Genomic DNA, 21,994 nt, shown 5'->3' on the forward strand with positions numbered 1-21,994 from the left:
CGCTCTGACGGCTGCTGTGCAGGCGACAAGCAGGCCAGGAGAGGACAGAGGCTAGCCTGCTTCTCTCTCAGCCTCACCACTCAGCCTCTGTCATTCGCCCTGTCTGTGACTGCTCCCGTCTCTTTCTGTGTTGCCTTATGAACTTTCCTCACAGCTCTTTGAAAACAGCGTCATGGGGGTACTCAGTGTTTGTCATTTAAAGAAACATTACAAAATGGAAGAGGGAGGGGCTGGAGCGGTGGCTCAGCGGTTAAAAGCACTGACTGCTCTTCCAGAGGACCCGGGTTCAATTCCCAGCACCCACGTGGCAGCTCACAACCTTCTGTAACTCCAGTTCCAGGGGACCCAACACCCTCACACAGGCCTACATGCAGCCCAAATACCAATGCTCATAAAAACAAAGCAAATCCCAACATAGGTGGAGTAGGGGAGGCCTTCCAAACACAAGGTCAGAGAAAGGAAGGAAGTAAAAGAATGGACAGCACACTTTATAGGGATGTTAATATTTGATTAGACTTCATCCAATTGCATTGATAATGATGAGGAAAATGAAGACGTAAGGACAAAGGACAATTCACCAGGGTATAGCAGTTTAGAACCCCAGTGTGCTCAACAACAAAGCCGAAAGGTGGTACAGCATCTCACATCCAGATGGCTCAGGTTTGAATCCCAGCTCTAGTATTATTTATGAGCTTCAGTCGACCTTAAGGGAGCTTTAAACACCCTGTGCCAGCAGGTTCCCCATACTGACCACTGAGATGCTAGTTACATCTTTTAACATGGTTGTGTTAAGGACACCAATGCAATGTTGGTAGTTCCTGGTTTCATGAACTCTGACATCATTGTTATTCATAATATTGCCTCAAATCATGGAAAGCAAAAACAGGATCCCAAGAAAAATCAGCACGTCAACGATAATGTTAGGAGATACTTAACTTCCTTGTCTCCCCAAAAATATATATCTGAAAATACCTGAGAAAGAAAAAGACAGCTACAATAAAGTGTTTCAACAAGCTGTTCTAGCTTCAAAGTCATTGCAAAATCATCCAACATAATAAATAAAACACAATCTACCTAACACAACTGGGAAATAGAAAGAAAAAACAAATGAAAAATAAAACTAGAAACCATAAAAATGACAGGCGTTAAATCAGGCACAGTTATACCTATAAATGACTTAAGTTAACATATGAAAATACAGTCTTAGATCATATCAAAATACAAAAACTGATAATTATATGGGTCCACGCCTACAAGCACAACATTCTAAAAAGGAAAATAAGCTAAATATAAGTTTCTGTAACAGAGAATGACTGTGAACCGTGACATGGGATTTTCTATATATACTTAAAAATAAAGTTAAAAAAATGTACAGGAATTGACTATGAATCAGGTGACAAGGTAAATTACAGGTAATGTTGTACCATTTGTATCCAAGCGATACAGCAGTAAATTTCCCATAGTGTGCAAAATACCACTCCAAAAACACTTTGAAATGTTCAGAGAACGTTAAAAACACCATTACTCAGCAGCTATTTCACACACTCTTACTAGAACCAAGTAGAGCTGTGTAAACTGACAAGGAGCAGGGAGCAGAGATGAGCCTGTAGACCCCAGAAGGCTGAGAGGGAAAACGTCCTGTTACTATGGGTGCATTTCTCGAGGGTCACTTAAGTAGGTGATCACAGGGAACTGGGTGACTGGTAAAGACGTGGAAACAGGGAAATTGGTACTGTTCTGGGGTAGCCACTTCTGTCTGCAGCATAGATGAGTGTGTCTGTGTTGAGTCACTATCTCACTACCACCTTGCCAAGGTCAGTCTGGCTCTTCTACATGGTGGAGAGCTGGGTGAAAACCAGTCTCGGCCATGTGCATGATTCCCCACCCACCTGCTGAGTGCTCTGCCCTAGAATTTAGTCCCCACGCCCCAGCTGCACTCAGTGGTGCTGGAGGTCACTGTGAGGGTCCGGCAGGAGGCCATGCTGTGACATGGGGGGGGGGGGGGTGAGGGATGCAGCCTAGGGGACACAGACACAGCTCTGCTCCTCAAGAAGCAGGCAAGGGAGACTGATCTGTGTGTGAAAAGATCCACTTAGGATTGGAATATGAGTTATTCACTCCCTTGTATTCTTGGTGGCACCAGTATTATACTGTCACCCATGTTCCAGGAAACCATGTGTGGTCCTAACTGCCTTATTGGCCAGTTATTAACATTCATATATATTCCCTATTAGGTTCTTGTTAGAAATTTATATACCGATCTATTTCAACTGGTTTAGGCTTTCTTTCATTTTGTTCTTACACTTGTGTTTTCAATGTACCTATCTTGAATCCCCATCTGAACATTCAAGATCAAACTCGGCCCAAATGGTAAAACAAAAATCAAACAAACAAACAAAAACCCTAAGGAAATCAACAAATTATTAATGTGCTCCCAATGTAGATGACATGTGACCAAGGTACCTGATGGTTGAGATTTGAAAATTGACAATGTTACTCTCATTGCCAAGAGCTGAAAGGCATCTGGCAGGATTCTGGTGGGTGCAGGGGTCAGTCACACGACCATGAAGGACTGGAGAGTCTTCTTCCCCAAAGCAGGGGACAGAGCTGCGTGGTGGCCCTGCACACCCCGCTCCCCGTTTTTCTCACAGCGTGTTTCTCCTCTCTGCTTCCAGGTGGAAATTGAGAAGCTGGATTACCATCATTACCTGCCTCTGTTTTTTGATGGGCTTTGTGAAATGACGTTTCCCTATGAGTTTTTTGCTCGGCAAGGAATCCACGACATGCTGGAACACGGGGGGAACAAGATTCTACCTGTCATCCCACAGCTCATTATCCCGATAAAAAGTAAGTGAACAGGTAAAAAAGCATCACTCTGTCTCACTCCACCACGTTTGACAACTTGCTAATTAAGCAGTAAAACACAACAGACCGAGACGATCCCCAGGCTGGTGGGAATTTTTATAAGTTGGCTTATGAGGCCAGACAACTGAAATCTCTGAAAATACTTCTCATCACTAACACTATACCATGACTTAACCACAACCAAATCAAATCATGTGAGAGGCATGCTAATTTGAGATATTGCATGGTCATGATATAGTGTTCAGACACTAACTTGTCCATTCAGGGGTAACGTGTATGACATTTTATGTGTTCTCTACCCAAACCACAAGTTCTTGTTAAACAGCACCTCTAGTTTTTTAAGTTAAATAGAAATACAGTTTTGCCAAGTATCTGTGAGGTATTAGGAGTCATAATTTGGGGTTCTGGAATGCAGAAAATAGTTTTTAGCACAGGGACTTTTGAATCCACAGTGGGTTCCTGCAGTGACTCTCGGAGACAAGGACCATGAGCATTTCTGTTTATGCCGTGAGAACATGTTCCTTTCTGCAGTTTGCTCAGGCATGACTGCCTCCAGCTTGCCCGAAAGTAGTCTCTCATGCTGTTTGCTGAGGTGTTCTGGGAGCTCTCCAGGCACCAGATGAGGTTTTGGTTGCTCTCCATCTTGTCTGTCTTCCTATCTTCTGCTAGCACGGGTAACATAACCACCATAGACTCAGAGAGGTCTGCCTATCCCCAGATGGAGAATCAGGCCATCACCTCTCATAGGTCATCATATACCCAGTGCAACTTGCTATACCTTTCACTGTCACTGCTATTTAAAATCAGGAGGTTTGAGCCCCTGAGAACTCCACAGAGGATGAAGTTCTGTCTTTTCCCTGGCTTGAACCACCCCAGGTATTCCCACCTCCCAGCTTTGGACTCAGCTGGCCCATGGCTCACACAGGGTGACAAGGACCTTGCCTCCCCTCCTAGTGTGCTGTGTCATCTCCTATCCAAGCCAACAGCTTCCCAAAGACTGGAAGGACCTTTCCTGGGCTTCTAGGCTTTCAGGGCCCACCTTGATTGTCTCAGGGGTGCTCTGGCCACGTGGTGTGACCACAATGAGAAGAAAAGAGATCGGCACGGGGACCACTACCCAACACCTGGGGAACTTGGTTTTGCTCATGGTCATCTTTTATTGATTTGAAGTAAGTAAGCAGCATTAAGATTTGGGACTTGAGCACTTCAGCATTCAAATCCCATCACTACTCGCAGAGTCAGCTCTGGGACTTTCTGGGCTGGCTTTGAACTTCTGGAGAGATGGTAATATACCAGCACACTTCTTCTCCCCAAGAAGAGTCAAAGCGACCTCATGTGAAAAGGAACGCCCTTCAAATGGGCCCTGAGTAGCCAGCAGCGGCCCTCCCTCTCATCCGTCAGCCACCTGAAGGAGCCTTTACAGGGCCCTCGGGAAGGAGACAGCAGCCGAGCTCACTCGAACCTTTCCTACTTGGGATTTGTTCTCTCCACCGGGCCATTGGCTTGGAGTTGGTCACTTGTAATTGAGATACCACATTTCTTCAAAGGTGATATACAAGTCTCACAGAGAAACCAAAAGGGGCCAGAATGTCCTCTCCAGGAACCACCTGACCATTCCTTCTCACACCCATCAGAAGAGCAGCAAAGATCTTGATCCTACAATTTAAAATAGATACTCTGTCTCCAGATGGGTGCCTCCCCGAGAGGTTTCCACACTTCCTTGGTGCAGATACTGGGTGCAGAAAGAGTGTTCCTACATGGTATTTAGATTACTTTTTACCATTAAAGCAGGCCAAATCAGAGAGGTGACCCCAGGTGAATGACAGTTAGTTGATTTATCTGATCTGTGTCATAAATAAATTGAAAGAAGCAGTGAAGATAAAATGTCGGCACTGACCCCCTAGGTCAGTTACTGATAGAAGAAACATTAAAAACTCAGTGAACATGATTCATCAGGGAAATTAACAAAATAGGAATTGAATAGCCCAAGGTTCCAGGAGCCAGGACAATTTGTTCCTGGTGCCTGTTATTGCATGGCTCTCCAGGATGTGGTCACCATATACCCATCCTGGTTCCTGTCACTGAAAGTCAAGCGTGTCTCAGAGAGAAATGTTAACGGTTCACTATGCAGCATCTTGCAGGTTTCAGCCCAGGGTGGGAAATATGTGCATAAAATACATCTTCCAGGTAGAATTCTGGATTGAGGCTAATTGATCTAGAAACAGGCTGGTGTACATAATTGGCATGACATGTAGTAGCTGTGTGTACCTTATTTTCAAACCACACTATTGGGATAATTATGACTTTAGGGGCAAAAATGAACCTTCTATCACCTGCTAGCTGTTCTAATTAGCATCTGTGAAGGCAGAACACGAGTAACTCACGCTAGGGAAGAGAGGTAGGATCCATGCACTCTGTGCATTCCCAGAATCCGGGATTTGTTTTATTAAATAATTACATAATTGTTAATCCTGTAATGAAACATGGACGTACTCAGTGGGTCTAGTATTTCCCAGTTGAAAAAAAAAGTAAGAAAAGAAATATAATTTTCCCCTTTTCCCTGTTCCTCCACTCGGGACCCCAGTTTTAAAAGGCTTTAAAGAAGAAAGAGTTTCCAGGTGGCAGTGGCGTACGCTTTAATCCCAGCTCCTGGGAGGCAGAGATAGGCGGATCTCTGTGTGTTCGGCACAACTACCTTTGCTCCTTTCTGTCAGTTTCCACTCTCATGAGCTACTCTGGCTTAGAAGCTCCAAAATACTCAGGTTCAGTAATGGAATGTTCTGGCTTAACCTCGCTGGGGTCCGTGACACAGCACCAACTTCTAGGAACCGCCAAAGGATGTTTTGTTGTGGGTAAGGGGAAGAAGGAAGAGTCTCCTGGTAGCCTGACCTGGGAATCATGGCTTAATGTTTGATCTACAGCTAAGACAAGAAAAATCCATCCCATCGGAGCACAGCAGCCACAGCGAGCATCTAGATTCTCTGCTTGTCAAATCCAGAAGAGGATTGAAAATGGAGCCGAGGAGGAAGGGAAGGGCAGGAGCAGCCACAACTGTGTCTGTCTTCTGCTCTGGCAAACCGAAGAGCAGAACCACGGTGGGGTGGGGTGGGGTGGTGGCACATGAATGCAGTAAGGGAAGGTGCAGGAGCCAAAGGACAGCAGACAAAGAGTTGGAGAGAATCACCAGGTCCAACACCAAGCGCATAAGTCTGGGCTCCAGCCTGTGAAAAGGCGGTGCAGAAAAGGACAAGTCAGGAAGAAGGAGGTGAGTAACCAGAATTAACAGGAAGTTGGGACCCAAACCGGAACTGCAGGTGGTGTTGCCTGGAAAAGTGTTGGAACAAGGAGGACAGAAACCAAGGCAGAGGTGCATCAAAGACAGGTCCCGAGAGGAAAAACCACCTCTGTGCAGTCAAGGAGCTCACACCTTGCGAAGAAAATCATCGATGAAAAGAAGTCGATGACAAAGCACATTTGCAAAAGAAAGAAGGAAAGAGAAGAAGGGAGGGAGGGAGGGAGGGAGGGAGGGAGGAAGGAAGGAAGGAAGGAAGGAAGGAAGGAAGGAAGGAAGGAAAGATAAAAAGAAAAAGAAGGCAGGATGGAGAAAGGAAGGACAGAGAAAAACCTCTGTACCAGGAATGCTGGGCATCAAGAAGTAGGATAACCAGAGTCAGCCTGACTGCAGCAGAAGCCCAGACAGCAGAGCGAGAGGGGCACTACAGGACAGGGACCAGCCTGGCGCCGTGTCCCCCAGTTGCTAGAGGACAGAGACCAGCCTGGCGCCGTGTCCCCCAGTTGTTACAGGACAGGGACCAGCCTGGCGCCGTGTCCCCCAGTTGTTACAGGACAGGGACCAGCCTGGCACCGTGTCCCCCAGTTGTTAGAGGACAGGGACCAGCATGGCACTGTGTCCCCCAGTTGTAAAGAGCTATATATTCATGAGATATAAAACACATCAAGGATACCTCCAGCCCTATGAATGAGGATCTCAGAGTTTGCAGACCTCATGGTCAGCAGTCACTACCACCCCTAGAGTTAAATGGAAGTAGTTAGCAGAAAAGAGTTCATGGCATGGTGGCTCATCTCCTCAATCCCAGTGTTCCCGTAGTGAGATGAGAGATGTGGTAAGAGAATCCCTGGCAGCTCGAGGACCAGCCAGCCCAGCAAGCACCTCAGAGAGCAAAACAAAGAGACTCTGACCCAAACAAGGTACAAGACGAGGGTGGGATGCCCAAGGTGAACCTGTGACCTTCACATGCATGCCACGGAATACACACACCTATGCTCACATACAGGAATGCATATATACACATATGCACACATCATATACAAAAATTTTTAAGGTAAAATTTAATATTAAGAGGTCTCAAGTATAGAAAGAATATTGGCAGCCGGGCAGTGGTGGCGCACGCCTTTAATCCTAGCACTGGGGAGGCAGAGGCAGGCAGATCTCTGTAAGTTCGAGGCCAGCCTGGTCTACAGTGCGAGATCCAGGGAAGGCACAAAGCTACACAGAGAAATCCTGTCTCGAAAACAAAAACAAAAAAAAAAAAAAGAAAGAAAGAAAGAATATTGGCTTATGTTGATGAGCATACTCCCAATAAAGATTTGGTCTTCAAAACTGCACTGAAGACTAAGGCATAGCATATGAAGGGCAACTAGCTGCATATACTGACGCCCTTTGTCTCTGGAAGGCAACAGACTTCTTTGCCAGGAGAGGTGGTATTTGTCGGTCCTCCAGTGTCTCCTCTTTGGCTTTCAGATCTAGAATCTCTACCAAGCAGTAGAGATGAGGGAACCTTGGACAGTACAGACATGGAGGGACCAGAGATGCCACACTTCCTTCAAGCTGCCAGGTTCCAGCAAGGCCAGCATGGCAGAAAGGAAGCTTAGGTACCCACACACTGCCATGGAAGCATGGTACAGGACAGCAGCATACAGAATAGTTGTGGGAAATAACAAAGGTGAGCTTTCTCCATTCTACCTATGGAATGGAGCAATCCTACTTTGCTCGTGATGTGAATGATGACAGAAGTGGATAGGTGCTCTGGGTAGCCGTGCATGAACACGGCAGATGGTAGAGCACATGATGTGCAGGGAGGCACTGTCAAGGCTGTGTGCAAGAAGAGGAGAGACAGACAAGTCGTCTGCAGTGTCCACAGAGAAATTGGAGAAGGGATTCTCTCACCAGAGAGAGGTTTCTTTCTTCAGCAGCATGTGAGGGAGACTTGTTCTGTTAGGAGCTTGTGGTCCCTCTACTGGGGAAGAATCTACCTTGGCCCCCTCCCGCTTTTCAGTATAGTTATATCAGTTTTTATTCAGTGAACAATCTGTTTTTATACTTCAGTAATCACTGTTCCCCTGCAATAGTTAAATTTGCCATATGATTTGTCTTGGTGTTCACATCGGCTCTCTATTTGCCTGCTCAATTTCAGGATTTCAGGCTTCTCCCCATGTATCTTAAGACCTAGTAAGAGAATGTTGTTTCCCAAGTACTCAGAACATCAGATGGCCACTGGTTGGTTTCACTCATTCTTTGACCCTCCATCTTGACACTCTGGGCTGGACCTTGTGTCCCCTAACCTGTCATGTGCTCTGGCATCTTGTACATGAACTTGTTCCTTGATGGTGTGTTTCCTCATCTTTTCCATAAGGCATGCCTTCTAGCAACTTCCTAAATTCAGGAAGAATATATCTTTTAGTTCTTGGAAATTGGAAACTTCATAAAACTCGATTATTAGTTTTGCACATCTGAGGCCACATTTCTGTGTCTTAAAAAGAAAGAAGTTATAGCCAGGCGGTGGTGGCATACACCTTTAATCCCAGCACTCAGGAGACAGAGTCAGGTGGATCTCTGAGACTTTAAGGCCAGCCTGGTCTACAGAGCGACATCTAGGACAGGCACCTAAAACAACATGGAGAAACCCTGTCTTAAAAAACCAAAATAAAAAATAAAAAAAGGTTATGCTTTGCCAGGCACTATGGTGCACTCCTTTAATCCCAGTATTCAGGAGGCAGAGGCAGGCAGATCTTTGTGAGTTTGAGGCCAGCCTGGTCTACTCATTAAGTTCCAGGACAGCCGGAGTTATGTAGAGAGACTCTGTTAAAAAAAAAAAAAAAAAAAAAAGTTATAATTTGAGCTTCATCTGCCTATGATTTTCCCCTAGTCTCTCAAAGTATTTTCCATCTTCTTGTTGTTTCTGGTGATAGAAGCTTTCTTGATGATGTGTTTGGTTAGTTTCCCACTAGTGTTACTGGGACATTTCAACTTAGAGGCACACATCTCAGCACTAGACACTTTTCCTGCATTCTTTCTTTGAGGACGCGGCTGTTGTCTTTTCCTGCCTCAGAACACCCATTCAGTGTGTCCTGCCTCACAAGCTGACCCAGGTTTCCATCTCTGCCTCATAGTTCTGCATCCTAGAAAACTTCCTGAACTTTATCCCCAACCTTAAAACATTTTATTTTAGCTATTCTTAACTTTGTTTTTTCTCATATTCTTTTAATTAATTAATTTTTCCTTTATGAATATACTTTGTTAGTCTCTTATCTCTCAATGCATGTATTTTAGATGATTTTAGATCATTTGTTCTTGAAGGGTATTTTTTAGGCTTTGGGGGTGAGAGGGAACAGTGCTCCATGTCCTTTTACTCATTAACTATAAATAAATTGTCCCTTTGTTAGCATTTGAGTTAGTCAAGATAACTTGTTGGTTGCTAACAGACCAGAATCTGATGCCCCCCTCACCATATTTTGTGACCATAGCACACCAGGCTATGTCTCCAGTTCTGTGTGAACTTTGACTCCTTCCATTCATTTTCTTTTCCTTTTCATTTGTGACTATATTATAAATACTTGGGTAAGAATTTTTGTTTATTTTCTGATTCAAGGTACTACATTGAAATCGATGAGTATTTTAGTGTTGAGTTTTTGTTACTTAATTTGTGTTACCTTAAGAACAGAGAATACAGCTCTTCCTAACTTAGATTTTCTTTTTTTCCCCAAACACTCTAGCATTTTCACTGGGCTCTAAAAGGCTGACCTGTTGTCATAGTTCAAAATCCCAGCACTGGGGAGGCAGAGGGAAGGGGACTGGGATTTTAGGGTCAAGTTCAGCTTCTGCTCAAGTTTGAGGCTAGTCTGCACTATGTGAGACCCTGTTTCAAAACAAAAACAAAATCAGACAAAGAAACTGGCATTTTGTTATCATTCCCAGAAGATAAAAAGAAAGCCCATCCTTATAAGGAAAACCTTAAAGTACATTTATTCTACCGAATTTGTTGATATGATTAAAATAATTTTCAGACTATTCTCTTTTTAATGCCTGGGGAGCGGATGTACACGTGTGTGTGTGTGTGTGTGTGTGTGTGTGTGTGTGTGTGTGTGCATGTCAGGTTCGTGGAGCCCCATGAACAATCTCAGTTGAACCAAGAACTTTCAAATAAGACTAGTCTAGCCATACAGCTTGTCCCAGGGATCTCCTGCCTCTGCTTCCCTAGGACTAGAATTACAGGCACAATGCCACACCCACCTGTCCTTGAATTGGGTGCTGAGGGTTGGAACTTGGGTTTGTGCAGTAAGCACTTTATCTACTAAGCTGTCTCCCCGGCCCACATTGCTTTCTTCTTCAGGAAAGGACTGAGGAAAGTATATAAAAGCTTCTCACTGTAACACCAACTCCCAGGACTGTTCTCGTCTGCAAGCCTTCCCTGGGCTTTTCTAGAATTGTATCGGCCCATCCTTGCAGCAGCGCTGGGAAGCAGCCACCTCATTCCCAAGCCCTCAGAACCTCCAACTCAGTCATGTCAGATGGGCAGTGTTATCATATCACGCTGTTTCCAAATGCTAAGGTCAAAATGTGAACCACGCCTGAGCCTGCTGTGTGTGCGTCTGCAGGTCACCATTGCCACAGCATGCAAAAACATTCACTCAGCCAGCCACACACCACGCAGGCCTAAGACAAAACTCAGAGAAAGCACCAAAGGTGGAAATCATGTAAAACACGTTGAATAATCAAAATGTAAGTTGTGCTGGAAATCAGTCTTTAAAATGATAGATGAAACATTTCTATTTTGAAATTAAGATGTGCTTTTATAAATAACCATGAGCCAAGTTAGAAATCATAATTATTTAACATGTTAGAAAGCATGTTAGTGGCACAATAATAAAAATGTTGCATTAAAATTGCAAACATTCACAAGAACATTGCCTGAAATTAGATTCAAATATCTGCTTTTTATATGATGTGGTAAGGCATTAACTTACAGGAAATAAATGAAGTGTATTCCCAGTGCACATTAAAGATGGCCAAACCACGTTCCTGTCTTATCTGTTATAGAGCATCATAAGAAACCAATGGAAGAATGAATTCAGAGTGACTGTCAAGAAAATTAAGGTTGAGCGGATCAAAGCTCAAATGTTGTTCGATGTCTTGAAACTAGCAGGAAAAGCCATTCATAGTTTTAAAAACAAGGAATAGGATTCTTTGATGATGATAAAGGAAATTCTCTCAATTGGAATACAGTAGGTTTTACAATAGCAACCAGTCTCCCAAGCTCTAGGGCATAAACAGTGAGTGACTTAGAGCAAGTCAGCCATCTTCCACAGTTTAGTGAGGAGTCCTGGCACCCCAGTCACTCAGGAACCCACCCTGATTGACATTGCTGGTCACAGCACCCAAGGGATCAAGGGCTCCAGAGGGTCTCCCACAGAGAATGCAACAATTTGTCACCTCATCCTGAAAGTAACACCCCTCACTTCTAGTAACCACTCATGAGCCAGACTCAGTCTAGGCTTGTCTAACCTCAGCAGGGCCCCAGAGTGCAAAGCTACCCTAGACATTATGAATAACAAGTTTCAGAAGCTCTGTATCCTTTTATGCTCTGTAGAAGACTGTCACTTCCAGTCCTGGTGGACAGCGTACCCGTGAGCTGCCGGCTTCCAGCTCTGCCTCCCTGTGGTGGACACAGTGAAGGTCTTTCATGTTGAGTCCTTTCATCTCCAGCTTGTGCTCATCATCTGGCCCATGGGGAGCTCCTCCCTGTGTGATTCTTAGAAGCCAGCTAGGACGGGGTTTGCATGTAGATTTCTAGTACAACCTGCTGCAAATCCCTTCCAAAACCCCTTCTCCATTTTCTCCCTACTGCCCTCTGATGATGCCTCAAGCCATGTCTCCTGATGCTTTCTTCTGGCTCAGACCATGGACCTTAACCCTAGGACAAAGAGCTTTCATCTCTCAGACACAACTACATGTGCTCTGTGTCCGTCTTGATGATGTCCATGTGTTCCCAGGATGTGCAGCAAGTCACACTGTCAGCTTCTCACCAGCTCCCTGCATTGGCCTGTGTGAACAGCAATGCTCTACAAGGCTTATTTGGCTCTTTGCCAATTCTGTGCCTTTGCTCTCTTGCAGGAGTTGCTCCCACCAACTCACATGCCTAAGCGCTAAGTAGCCTCAGAGCCATGCTCCAATTTCAATTTTCTTTTTGCCTCTTTAGAATCTCCTTTCTACCCCTTCCCCCAACTCCAGTCCTGTCTCCACTCCTCACTCTCTCTCTCCAGCAGATGTTGTAGCTTCTTCTATCACTTAGAATATAATGTGAAAAAGAACTCTGTCCCCACAGTATCTAATGAGCTGGCTAGTGCACAAGAAATACATCAAATATTTTCAAAATCAATATAATAACTGCTCTCTTCACTGAAATGTGTACAGATGCCATTTTCAAAAGTGTAATGTGGCCATTTGGATGTGCTCGTGTGATGATGGGTCTTATGTAAAAGTGCCTTGTAGAGACGCCCATTCAGCAACCCCAACTAAAGACTGTAATGCTATGACGCTTCTTGTGTATCAGAGGAAGTTGTGAGTAAAGTTGTGCATGTTTCTAAATTGCCCAGTAAGATCTTTGGTCCATGACCAGTGGTGTACATTTGTGAGATGACCTACTAGAAGGAGAGGCGACCCTGACCACTCCAACTCACAGAAACATTGCCAATCTGCACGTGGCAGCAGCCTGAGACAGTGGCCTCATTAAGACACCTCTAATGAGCTGAGGTCACCTGGCTGACTGCACCAGCCAGGGACACATGCCCAGCTGACTCGAGAAGCTGTGGCTAAGTGGGGGAGAGCGTGGTGACTCCAGCTCAGGAAGCTTGAATACTAACACTCAGAAAGCAAACTATCCTCCTTAAGTGACATCCAGTGGACAAAAGGAAAAGAAAAGAAAAGGACCAGTTGTGAATAGAATGTGAAAACCATAGCACAAAGCAAGAACCTGCTCTGAGAATTCTTTTTAATTAGCAAACACACTTGAATGCATTACCCTTGTAATGAGTGAATCATTCCATGCATGTTTCCAGATTTTACAGGTACATTATTTTGAAATTGATAATAAACTATAAAAAAATAATATTTTTAATTTAAGAAGAACAAATAAGATTTTATATTGGAAAAGAGGTAAATGACTTGGGGTTATTTTGATTACAAGATACCAGAAAAGAAACATGATTCAAACTGTCTTCATAAGGCTTGCTTAATAACTCCCCTGACTTAAACATCACTTCAGGCATGTTTGCTGTGGTGGTATGTGCTCTGGTATGTGAAGACCATCTGAAAGCTTGCTCCTCCTGGTGTCAGCATGTTCCAAGTAGATTCTAAGACTCTCTGCTCACCTTCACTCTCATGTGTAAGAATAGCCAAATGCCAGTGTCTCCACATTTCCAGAGAAAAAGGCATTTGTTACAATTGCACCCGCCCAGAGGTTTTAGAGCTATGACCAAGGGGAGAGGCATAATCCTGGTCCAAGCAGCCTACCATGTCACCCACACATGGTAAAGGGGATGAGAAGAGGAAGGGGCTTGCCAAACTCTGTCCTTCAACATTTCTTGGTTATCCAATCTGCAGAGTGAGGAGTCTGCCTCTTCCAACACACCGTGAAGGGAGACATGGGTGTGTGCCATGAGCCAGAAGTGGTCAGTCTGAGATGTAGGGACCATCTGATGCTACAGAAAGCTCAGGCTATACTGACCCATTTGAGCATCAATTGAAAGTCTGCAGCCAGTGTGGCACCTTAGCAAAGCCGCAGCCTGAGACCCACATTCTAGCGTGAATGTGGCACCTAGGCAAAGCTGTGGCCTGAGACCCACATTCTAGCGTGAATGTGGCACCTAGGCAAAGCTGTCACCTGAGACCCATGTTCTAGAGTGAATGTGGCACCTAGGCAAAGCTGTCACCTGAGACCCATGTTCTAGAGTGAATGTGGCACCTAGGCAAAGCTGTCACCTGAGACCCATGTTCTAGAGTGAATGTGGCACCTAGGCAAAGCTGTCACCTGAGACCCATGTTCTAGAGTGAATGTGGAACCTAGGCAAAGCTGTCACCTGAGACCCATGTTCTAGTGCTGACCCAACAAGGTCAGGAGGGAAGTTCTCATCTTTCCTAGAGGAGGAAAGCAGTAGGAACCTCAGAGGGCTGGGATAAGTTGAGTTCATGGGAAAGCAGCCATACATGAGCACTCCTAAGCAGACGGGCTATGGAATTTCACCGTCTCACACATGCCACACACTATGCCTCATCTCCACCCATTTTCCTCACACTTAACCTGGCCGTTGCCTTGCTGTCTTCACCTTCCATCTAAACAGAGCTGGAACATGAAACCCTGTGTTGCCCTGTGAATCCACTTATGGGAGTAGTGTCCTGTTGAAGGCTCAGTGGTGTCAATCCAAGGCAGAGGCTAGATGACAACCTCAGCACTTGGTCACCTTCCAGAACTAAAGATCCTCTGAAGCTGTGAGGAGGAATCAAAATCAGGCCGAGTCCTGCGTGAACAAGGACATTGGAAATGCAACCTAAAAGCACAGCAATGGCAGAGGTGAGAGCAAAAGTTGCCAGCTGACCATGCCAGAAAGTCATGCCAGAGCCATCGAGACAGTGCCAGCACCAGCCAGGGGCAGGGCACCTGCAGGCAGGAACCATCACCATTACTGGCCTTCCCTGTCTCCAGTAAACTAATGTCCATGCTCAGTACTGAGGCACAGCACCTTATTTTCACAATGGGGACAATAATTGACCACAATGTTTGGGGTCATTTCTGTGGTAGAATGAACTAGTACATTTAAAGCTTCCAACAGATCATGTGACATGCATGTGATAAATGTTGTCACCATCATCCTCAGCCTTAGTGTTAACATCTTTAAGTCACCTGGGCTAAAGCTTCATGCAGACAGCCATGATACCATTCCAAAGTGCATGTTGACTCAGGCTGTGACCTGCTTGAAGTTATATCATACTGTGAAGAAAAAAAAAAAAATAGTGTTCTCCAATGCCTTCCCTGAGGAGACTCCATTTTATAAGTAGCATTTGACTCTACCTGGAGTGAAAATTCCTTGGTCACTATGACTTACTCCTTAAGAACAAGCCACTGGTGCTCAGGACACAGGATGATTCTTGCACCTTAGTGGACACACCTGTTGAGTAATGCATTCCTAAGGCTAGAAGTGTACTGTGTGGTTTAATTGAAGAAAATGGGGACTCTATGAGCTGATCACATGAGTATCCTGAAATTGTATCTGGAAAACGGGGCCTGAAAACTTACTGAGCACACCAGAGTAAGCAAAGGGTCGACCATCTTTACCTGGACACCTAACACAGGAGTTGTGATGACTTCTACTGATCTGTCACCTGACCACCTAGTGTGTGCATCAGTGGAACCCACATTCAGAGAAATCCCAACCATCCCATTGGCTTCAGCTCAGCTTGATTTCCCACTCAAATGGCTGCCTTTCTATCTGTCTGTTTGCCCACCCATCTGGACCTATCACCTGTCTGTCCACCTGTATATTCATCTGGACCCAGTCTGGTCCATTGTCTCTAAGAACCTCGATGATCCTGCAGCTCAGTTCTACGGCCTGACTAGACACCAAGACTCAGTCAAAACTGTGACCTCATACCTTGACCCTGGAGCAGCCTCCCCTGAAGACCTCCAGCAGGGTTATTTATCTATTCCCTTGAGGACTCTCTGCCTCTTAGTAGGGCCTCTGTGGGAGTCGCTGACCTCTGAGGTGGCTGTCTTTGGCCTTTGCAGCCATTTATAACCTATGCATGTGTTTCCTGTGTGGTCTGAGAGTTGTGACTGCTCCCAGTGAAACCTTGTGAATGTATTAAAATGTCAGTAAAGTCTGACAGTGGAAAAACACAAACACTTGTCTAAGTTCCTGAAGTAGTGTGCTCAGAACAGCATACCTCACTTCCTGAAAGCTGCCGTGAGCTGCCCAGCCACTGTACCAGGCACTCAGTATGTAGGATACCCAGACCTAGCTTCAGCTACAAGAATGAAAGGAGTGTGTGGGTGTCGCAAGTCCTCACAGAGCCTTGAGAGTACAAAATCGAACATGCTGGTGACTGCATCTTTGAGAGCATTTCAGAAGCTGATGCTTTTATCTGTTCAAACAAACAGTATCACTTATAAGGAAAATGAAATACTCAACACAAAGAAAGTCCATTTTCACCAAGTACTAAATTGCATTAATGGCTCTAAAACAATACAAAAATTAAAATAAACAAATAAATATATTCAAATAATTCTCCACCCTGTAGATAAACTGTTTTCTCCTTTAACAACTTGATGGCCATGGAAGGTTTTGGTTGTTTCCAATCATAAGCAGTACTGGTTTTAGCATTCCCCCCCCCTTTTTTTATATTTGTGTTTTAATTTTACACATCAGCCATGGGTTCCCCTGTCCTCCCCCCTCCCACCCCCACTCCCACCTTCCCCCCATCCCCTCCCCTCCATTCTCATCTCCTCCAGGGCCAAGACTCCCCTGGGGATTCATTTAAACTTGGTGGATTCAGTACAGGCAGGTCCAGTCCCCTCCTTCTAGGCTGAGCAAAGTGTCCCTGTGTAAGCCCCAGATTCCAAACAGCCAGCTCATGCACTAAGGACAGGTCCAGGCCCCATAGCCTGGATGCCTCCCAAACAGTCCCAAGCCACTCAACTGTCTCACTGATCCAACTGGGAGCTCCACAGCCTTTGGTTCACAATTCATGTGCTTCCATTCGTCTGGCCTTTCGTCCCTGTGCATTTTCCAATCCTGGGCTCTACCATTCACGCTCCCAAAGCCCCTCCTCCTTCTCGACAACTGGACACACGGAGCTCCACCTGGGGCCTGGCTGAGGATCTCTGCATCCACTTCCATCTGTCACTGGATGAGAGTTCCAGCCCGACCGTCAGGGTGTTTGGCCATCTGATCACCAGACTAGGTCAGATCAGGCTTTCTCTTGACCACTGCCAGCAGTCTACAGAGGATGCATCACTGTGGACCTCAGGGGACCTCTCCAGCACTCTGCCCACTCCTGTTCTCATGTGGTCCTCATCCATCATGGTCTACAATTCCTTGTTCTCCCTTTCTGTTCCTGATCCAGCTGGGATCTCCTGCTCCCCCAAGCCTCCCTTCCCTCAAACCTTGGCCTTCATTTCTCCCACTGTCATCCAGGTTGTTCATGTATATCTCATCCATTTCTCTGTCATTGGGTGATCCCTGTGTCTTTCCTAGGGTCCTGTTTTCTAGGTAGCCTCTTTGGAGTTGTGTAGCAGTCTAGTCACCTTTGTTTTATATCTAGTATCCTACTATGAGTGAGTACATACCATGTTTGTCCTTCTGAGTCTAGGTTACCTCACTCAGGATGATTTTGTCTAAATCCATCCATTTGCCTGCAAACCTCATGATGTCATTGTTTTTCTCTACTGAGTAATACTCCATTGTGTATATGTACCATATTTTCTTTATCCATTCTTCAGTTGAAGGGCATCTAGGTTGTTTCCAGGTTCTGCCTATTACAAACAATGCTGATATGAACATAGCTGAGCAAATGCCCTTGTGGTATGATTGAGCATTCCTTGGGAGTGCTACAGCTGGGTCTTGGGGGAGTTGGATTCCCAGTTTTCTCAGGAAGCACCATATTGATTTCCAAAGTGGCTGTACAAGCTTGCATTCCCACCAGCAGTGGAGGAGAGTTCCCCTTGCTCCACATCCTCTCCAGCACAAGCTGTCTTCTGTGTTTTTGATCTTAGCCATTCTGACAGGTGTAAGGTGGTATCTCACAGTCGTTTTGATTTGCATTTCCCAGATAATTAGGGATGTTGAGCAATTCCTTAAACGTCTTTCAGCCATTTGAACTTCCTCCGTTGAGAATTCTCTGTTTAGTGCTATAGCCCATTTCTTAATTGGACTGTTTGGCATTTTGATGTCTAATTTCTTGAGTTCTTTATATATTCTGGATATCAGCCCTCTGTCAGATGTGGGGTTGGTGAAGACCTTTTCCCATTCTGTAGGCTGTCACTTTGTTTTGTTGGTGGTGTCCTTTGCTCTACAAAAGCTTCTCAGTTTCAACAGGTCCCATTGATTGATTGTTTCGCTCAGTGTCTGTGCTACTGGTGTTATATTTAGAAAGTGATCTCTGGTGCAAATGCGTTCAAGACTACTTCCTACTTTCTCTTCTATCAGGTTCAGAGTAACTGGATTTATGTTGAGGTCTTTGATCCACTTGGACTTAAGTTTTGTGCACGGTGACAGATATGGATCCATTTGCAGCCTTCTACACATTGACATCCAGTTATGCCAGCACCATTTGTTGAAGATGCTTTCTCCTTTCCATTGTACATTTTTGGCTTCTTTGTCAAAAATTATATGTTCATAGGTGTGCGGGTTAATGTCAGGGTCTTCAATTCGATTCCATTGGTCCACATGTTGGTTTTTATGCCAGTACCAAGCTGTTTTTATTATGGTAGCTCTATAGTAGAGCTTGAGGTCAGGGATTGTGATGCCTCCAGAAGTTATTTTATTGTACAGGATTCTTTTGGCTATTCTGGGTTTTTTGTTTTTCCATATGAAATTGAGTATTATTCTTTCCAGATCTGTGAAGAATTGTGTTGGTAATTTGATGGGAATTGCATTGAATCTGTAGATTGCTTTTGGTAAGATCGCCATTTTTACAATGTTAATCCTGCCTATCCATAAGCATGGGAGATCTTTCCATTTTCTGACATATTCTTCAATTTCTTTTTTCAGGGACTTAAAGTACCTGTCATATAGGTCCTTCACAAGCTTAGTTAGTGTAACTCCAGGGTATTTTATATCATTTGTGGCTATTGTAAAGGGTGATGTATCTCTGATTTCCTTCTCAGCCTATTTGTCTATTGTATATAGGAGGGCTACTGATTTTTTTGAGTTGATCTTGTATCCTGCTATGTTGCTGAAGGTTTTTATTAGCTGTATCAGTTCCTTGGTTGAATTTTTGGTATCACTCATGTATACTAACATGTCATCTGCAAATAGGGAAAGCTTCACTTCTTCTTTTCCAATTTGTATCCCCTTAATCTCTTTATGTTGTCTTATAGCTCTGGCTAGAACTTCAAGTACTGTATTGAAGAAATATGGGGAGATGGGTCAGCCTTGCCTTGTTCCTGATTTTAGTGGTATTGCTTTGAGTTTCTCTCCATTTAATTTGATGTTGGCTGTTGGCTTGCTGTAGATTGCCTTTATTATGTTTAGGTATGTTCCCCGTATTACTGATTGCTCTAAGACCTTTATCATGAAGGGGTGTTGGATTTTGTCAAATGCTTTTTCTGCATCTAGTGAGATAATAATGTGGTTTTTTTTCTTTGAGTTTGTTTATATGGTGTATTACATTGATGGACTTTCGTATGTTGAACCACCCTTGAATCCCTGGGATGAAGCCTACTTGATCATGGTGGATAATTGTTTTGATGTGTTCTTGGAGTCTGTTTGCCAGTATTTTATTGCGTATTTTTGCATCAATGTTCATGTGGGAGATCAGTCTGTAGTTCTCTTTCTTTGTTGTATCTTTGTTTGGTTTAGGAATCAGGGTAACTGTAGCCTCATGGAAGGAGTTTGGTAATATTCCTTCTGCTTCTATTGTGTGGAACTATTTAAAGAGTATTGGTATTAAGTCTTCTTTGAAGATCTGATGGAATTCTGCAGTGAAACCATCTGGTCCTTGGCTTTGTTTGGTTGAGAGACTTTTAATGACTGATTCTATTTCCTTAGGGGTTATTGGACTATTTAAATGGTTTATCTGGTCTTGATTTAACTTAGGTATGTGGTACCTATCCAGAAAATTATCCATTTCTTTTAGATTTTCCAGTTTTGTGGAGTAGAGGTTTTTGAAGTATGACTTGATGATTCTCTGGATTTCTTCATTGTCTGTTGTTATGTCCCCCTTTTCATTTTTGATTTTCTTAATTTGGATGCTCTCTCTCTGTCTTTTGGTTAGTTTGGATAAGGGCTTGTCTATCTGTCTATCTTGTTGATCTTCTCAAAGAACCAACTCTTTGTTTCATTAATCCTTTGTATTGTTCTCTTTGTTTCTATTTTATTGATTTCAGCTCTCAATTTGATAATTTCCTGGTGACTGTTCCTCCTGGGAGACTTTGCTTCTTCCTGTTCAAGGGTTTTTAGATGTGCTGTCAAGTCACTAGCGTGAGATTTCTCCAGCTGCTTTATGTGGGCATTTAGTGCTATGAATTTCCCTCTTAGCATTGCTTTCATAGTGTCCCATAAGTTTGGGTATGTGGTGCATTCATTTTCATTGATCTCTAGGAAGTCTTTAATTTCTTTATTTCTTCCTTAACCCATTGGTGATTCAGTTGAGCATTATTCAGTTTCCATGAGATTGTAGGATTTCTGTAGTTTTTTTCTGTTGTTGAAATCTAACTTTGAACCATGGTGGTCCAACAGAACACAGGTTATTCCAATTGTTTTGTATCTGTTGAGATTTGCTTTGTGGCCAAGTATGTGGTCGATTTTAGAGAAGGTTCCATGGGGTGCTGAGAAGAAGGTATATTCTTTTTTGTTCGGGTGGAATGTTCTGTAGATATCGATTAAGTCCATTTGAGCCATAACATCAGTTAAGACCATTATGTCTCTGTTAAGTTTCAATTTGGCCGATCTGTCCAGAGGTGAAAGTGGCGTGTTGAAGTCTCCCACTATTAATGTGTGGGGTTTTATATGTTATTTAAGCTTTAGTAATGTTTCTTTTACATATGTGGGTGCCCTTGTGCTTGGGGTGTAAATGTTCAGAATTGAGACTTCATCTTGGTGGATCTTTCCTGCAATGAGTATGTAATGTCCTTCATCATCTCTTTTGATTGATTTTAGTTTGAAGTCTATTTTGCTGGATATTAAGATGGCTACACCAGCTTGTTTCTTAAGACCATTTGATTGGAAAGTCTTTTCCCAGCCTTTTATTCTTAGGAGGTGTCTGTCTTTGAATTTGAGGTGTGTTTCTTGTATGCAGCAGAAAGATGGATCCTGGTTTTGTATCCATTCTGTTAGACTGTGTCTTTTTATAGGTGAATTAAGTCCATTGATATTAAGGGATATTAATGACCAGTGATTGTTCGTTCCTGTTATTATTTTTATTTTTTGGTGGTAGTGTGTGTGTACTTCTCTTCTTTGGGGTTTACTGCTGTGGTGTTATCTATTGCCTGTGTTTTCATGGGTGTATCTGTCTTCCTTAGGTTGGAATTTTCCTTCTAGTGCTTTCTGTAGGGCTGGGTTTGTGGATAAGTCTTGTTTAAATCTGGTTTTGTCTTGGAAGGTCTTGTTCACTCCATCTATGATGATTGAGAGTTTTGCTGGGTATATTAGTCTAGGCTAGCATCCATGGTCTCTTAGTGTCTGCATTATATCTGTCCAGGTCCTTCTGGCTTTCAAAGTCTCCATTGAGAAATCGGGTGTTATTCTGATGGGATTGCCTTTATAAGTCACTTGGCCTTTTTCCTTTGCTGCCCTTAATATTCTTTCTTTATTCTGTATGTTTAGTTGTTTAATTATTACGTGGTGAGGGGACTTGTTTGGTGTTCTATAGGCTTCTTGTATCTTCATAGGCATTTCCTTCTTTAAGGTGGGAAAGTTTTCTTCTATGATCTTGTTAAATATATTTTCTGTGCCTTTGAGTTGGTATTCTTCTCCTTCCTCTATCCCTATTATTTGTAGATTTGGTCTTTTCATGTTGTCCCAAATTTCTTGGAAATTTTGGGTCATGACTTTGTTGGTTTTAGTGTTTTCTTTGACTGATGAATCTACTTCTTCTAACTTATCTTCAACACCAGAG

The 21,994-nt window shown here is 43.8% G+C and overlaps 1 protein-coding gene across 1 annotated transcript in view; it reads left to right on the forward strand.

The window, feature by feature from the left end:
- The window catches only part of Pacrg (parkin coregulated), a 466,156-nt gene that overhangs the window by 249,235 nt on the left and 194,927 nt on the right, over positions 1-21,994 (forward strand). The window contains exon 3 of the mRNA XM_036169261.1: positions 2,676-2,847. Within this exon, the coding sequence (XP_036025154.1) occupies positions 2,676-2,847 (172 nt within the window). The remainder of the gene's footprint in view (positions 1-2,675; positions 2,848-21,994) is intronic.

Source organism: Onychomys torridus, chromosome 19, assembly GCF_903995425.1.
Source record: "Onychomys torridus chromosome 19, mOncTor1.1, whole genome shotgun sequence".
Classification (NCBI taxonomy): domain Eukaryota; kingdom Metazoa; phylum Chordata; class Mammalia; order Rodentia; family Cricetidae; genus Onychomys; species Onychomys torridus.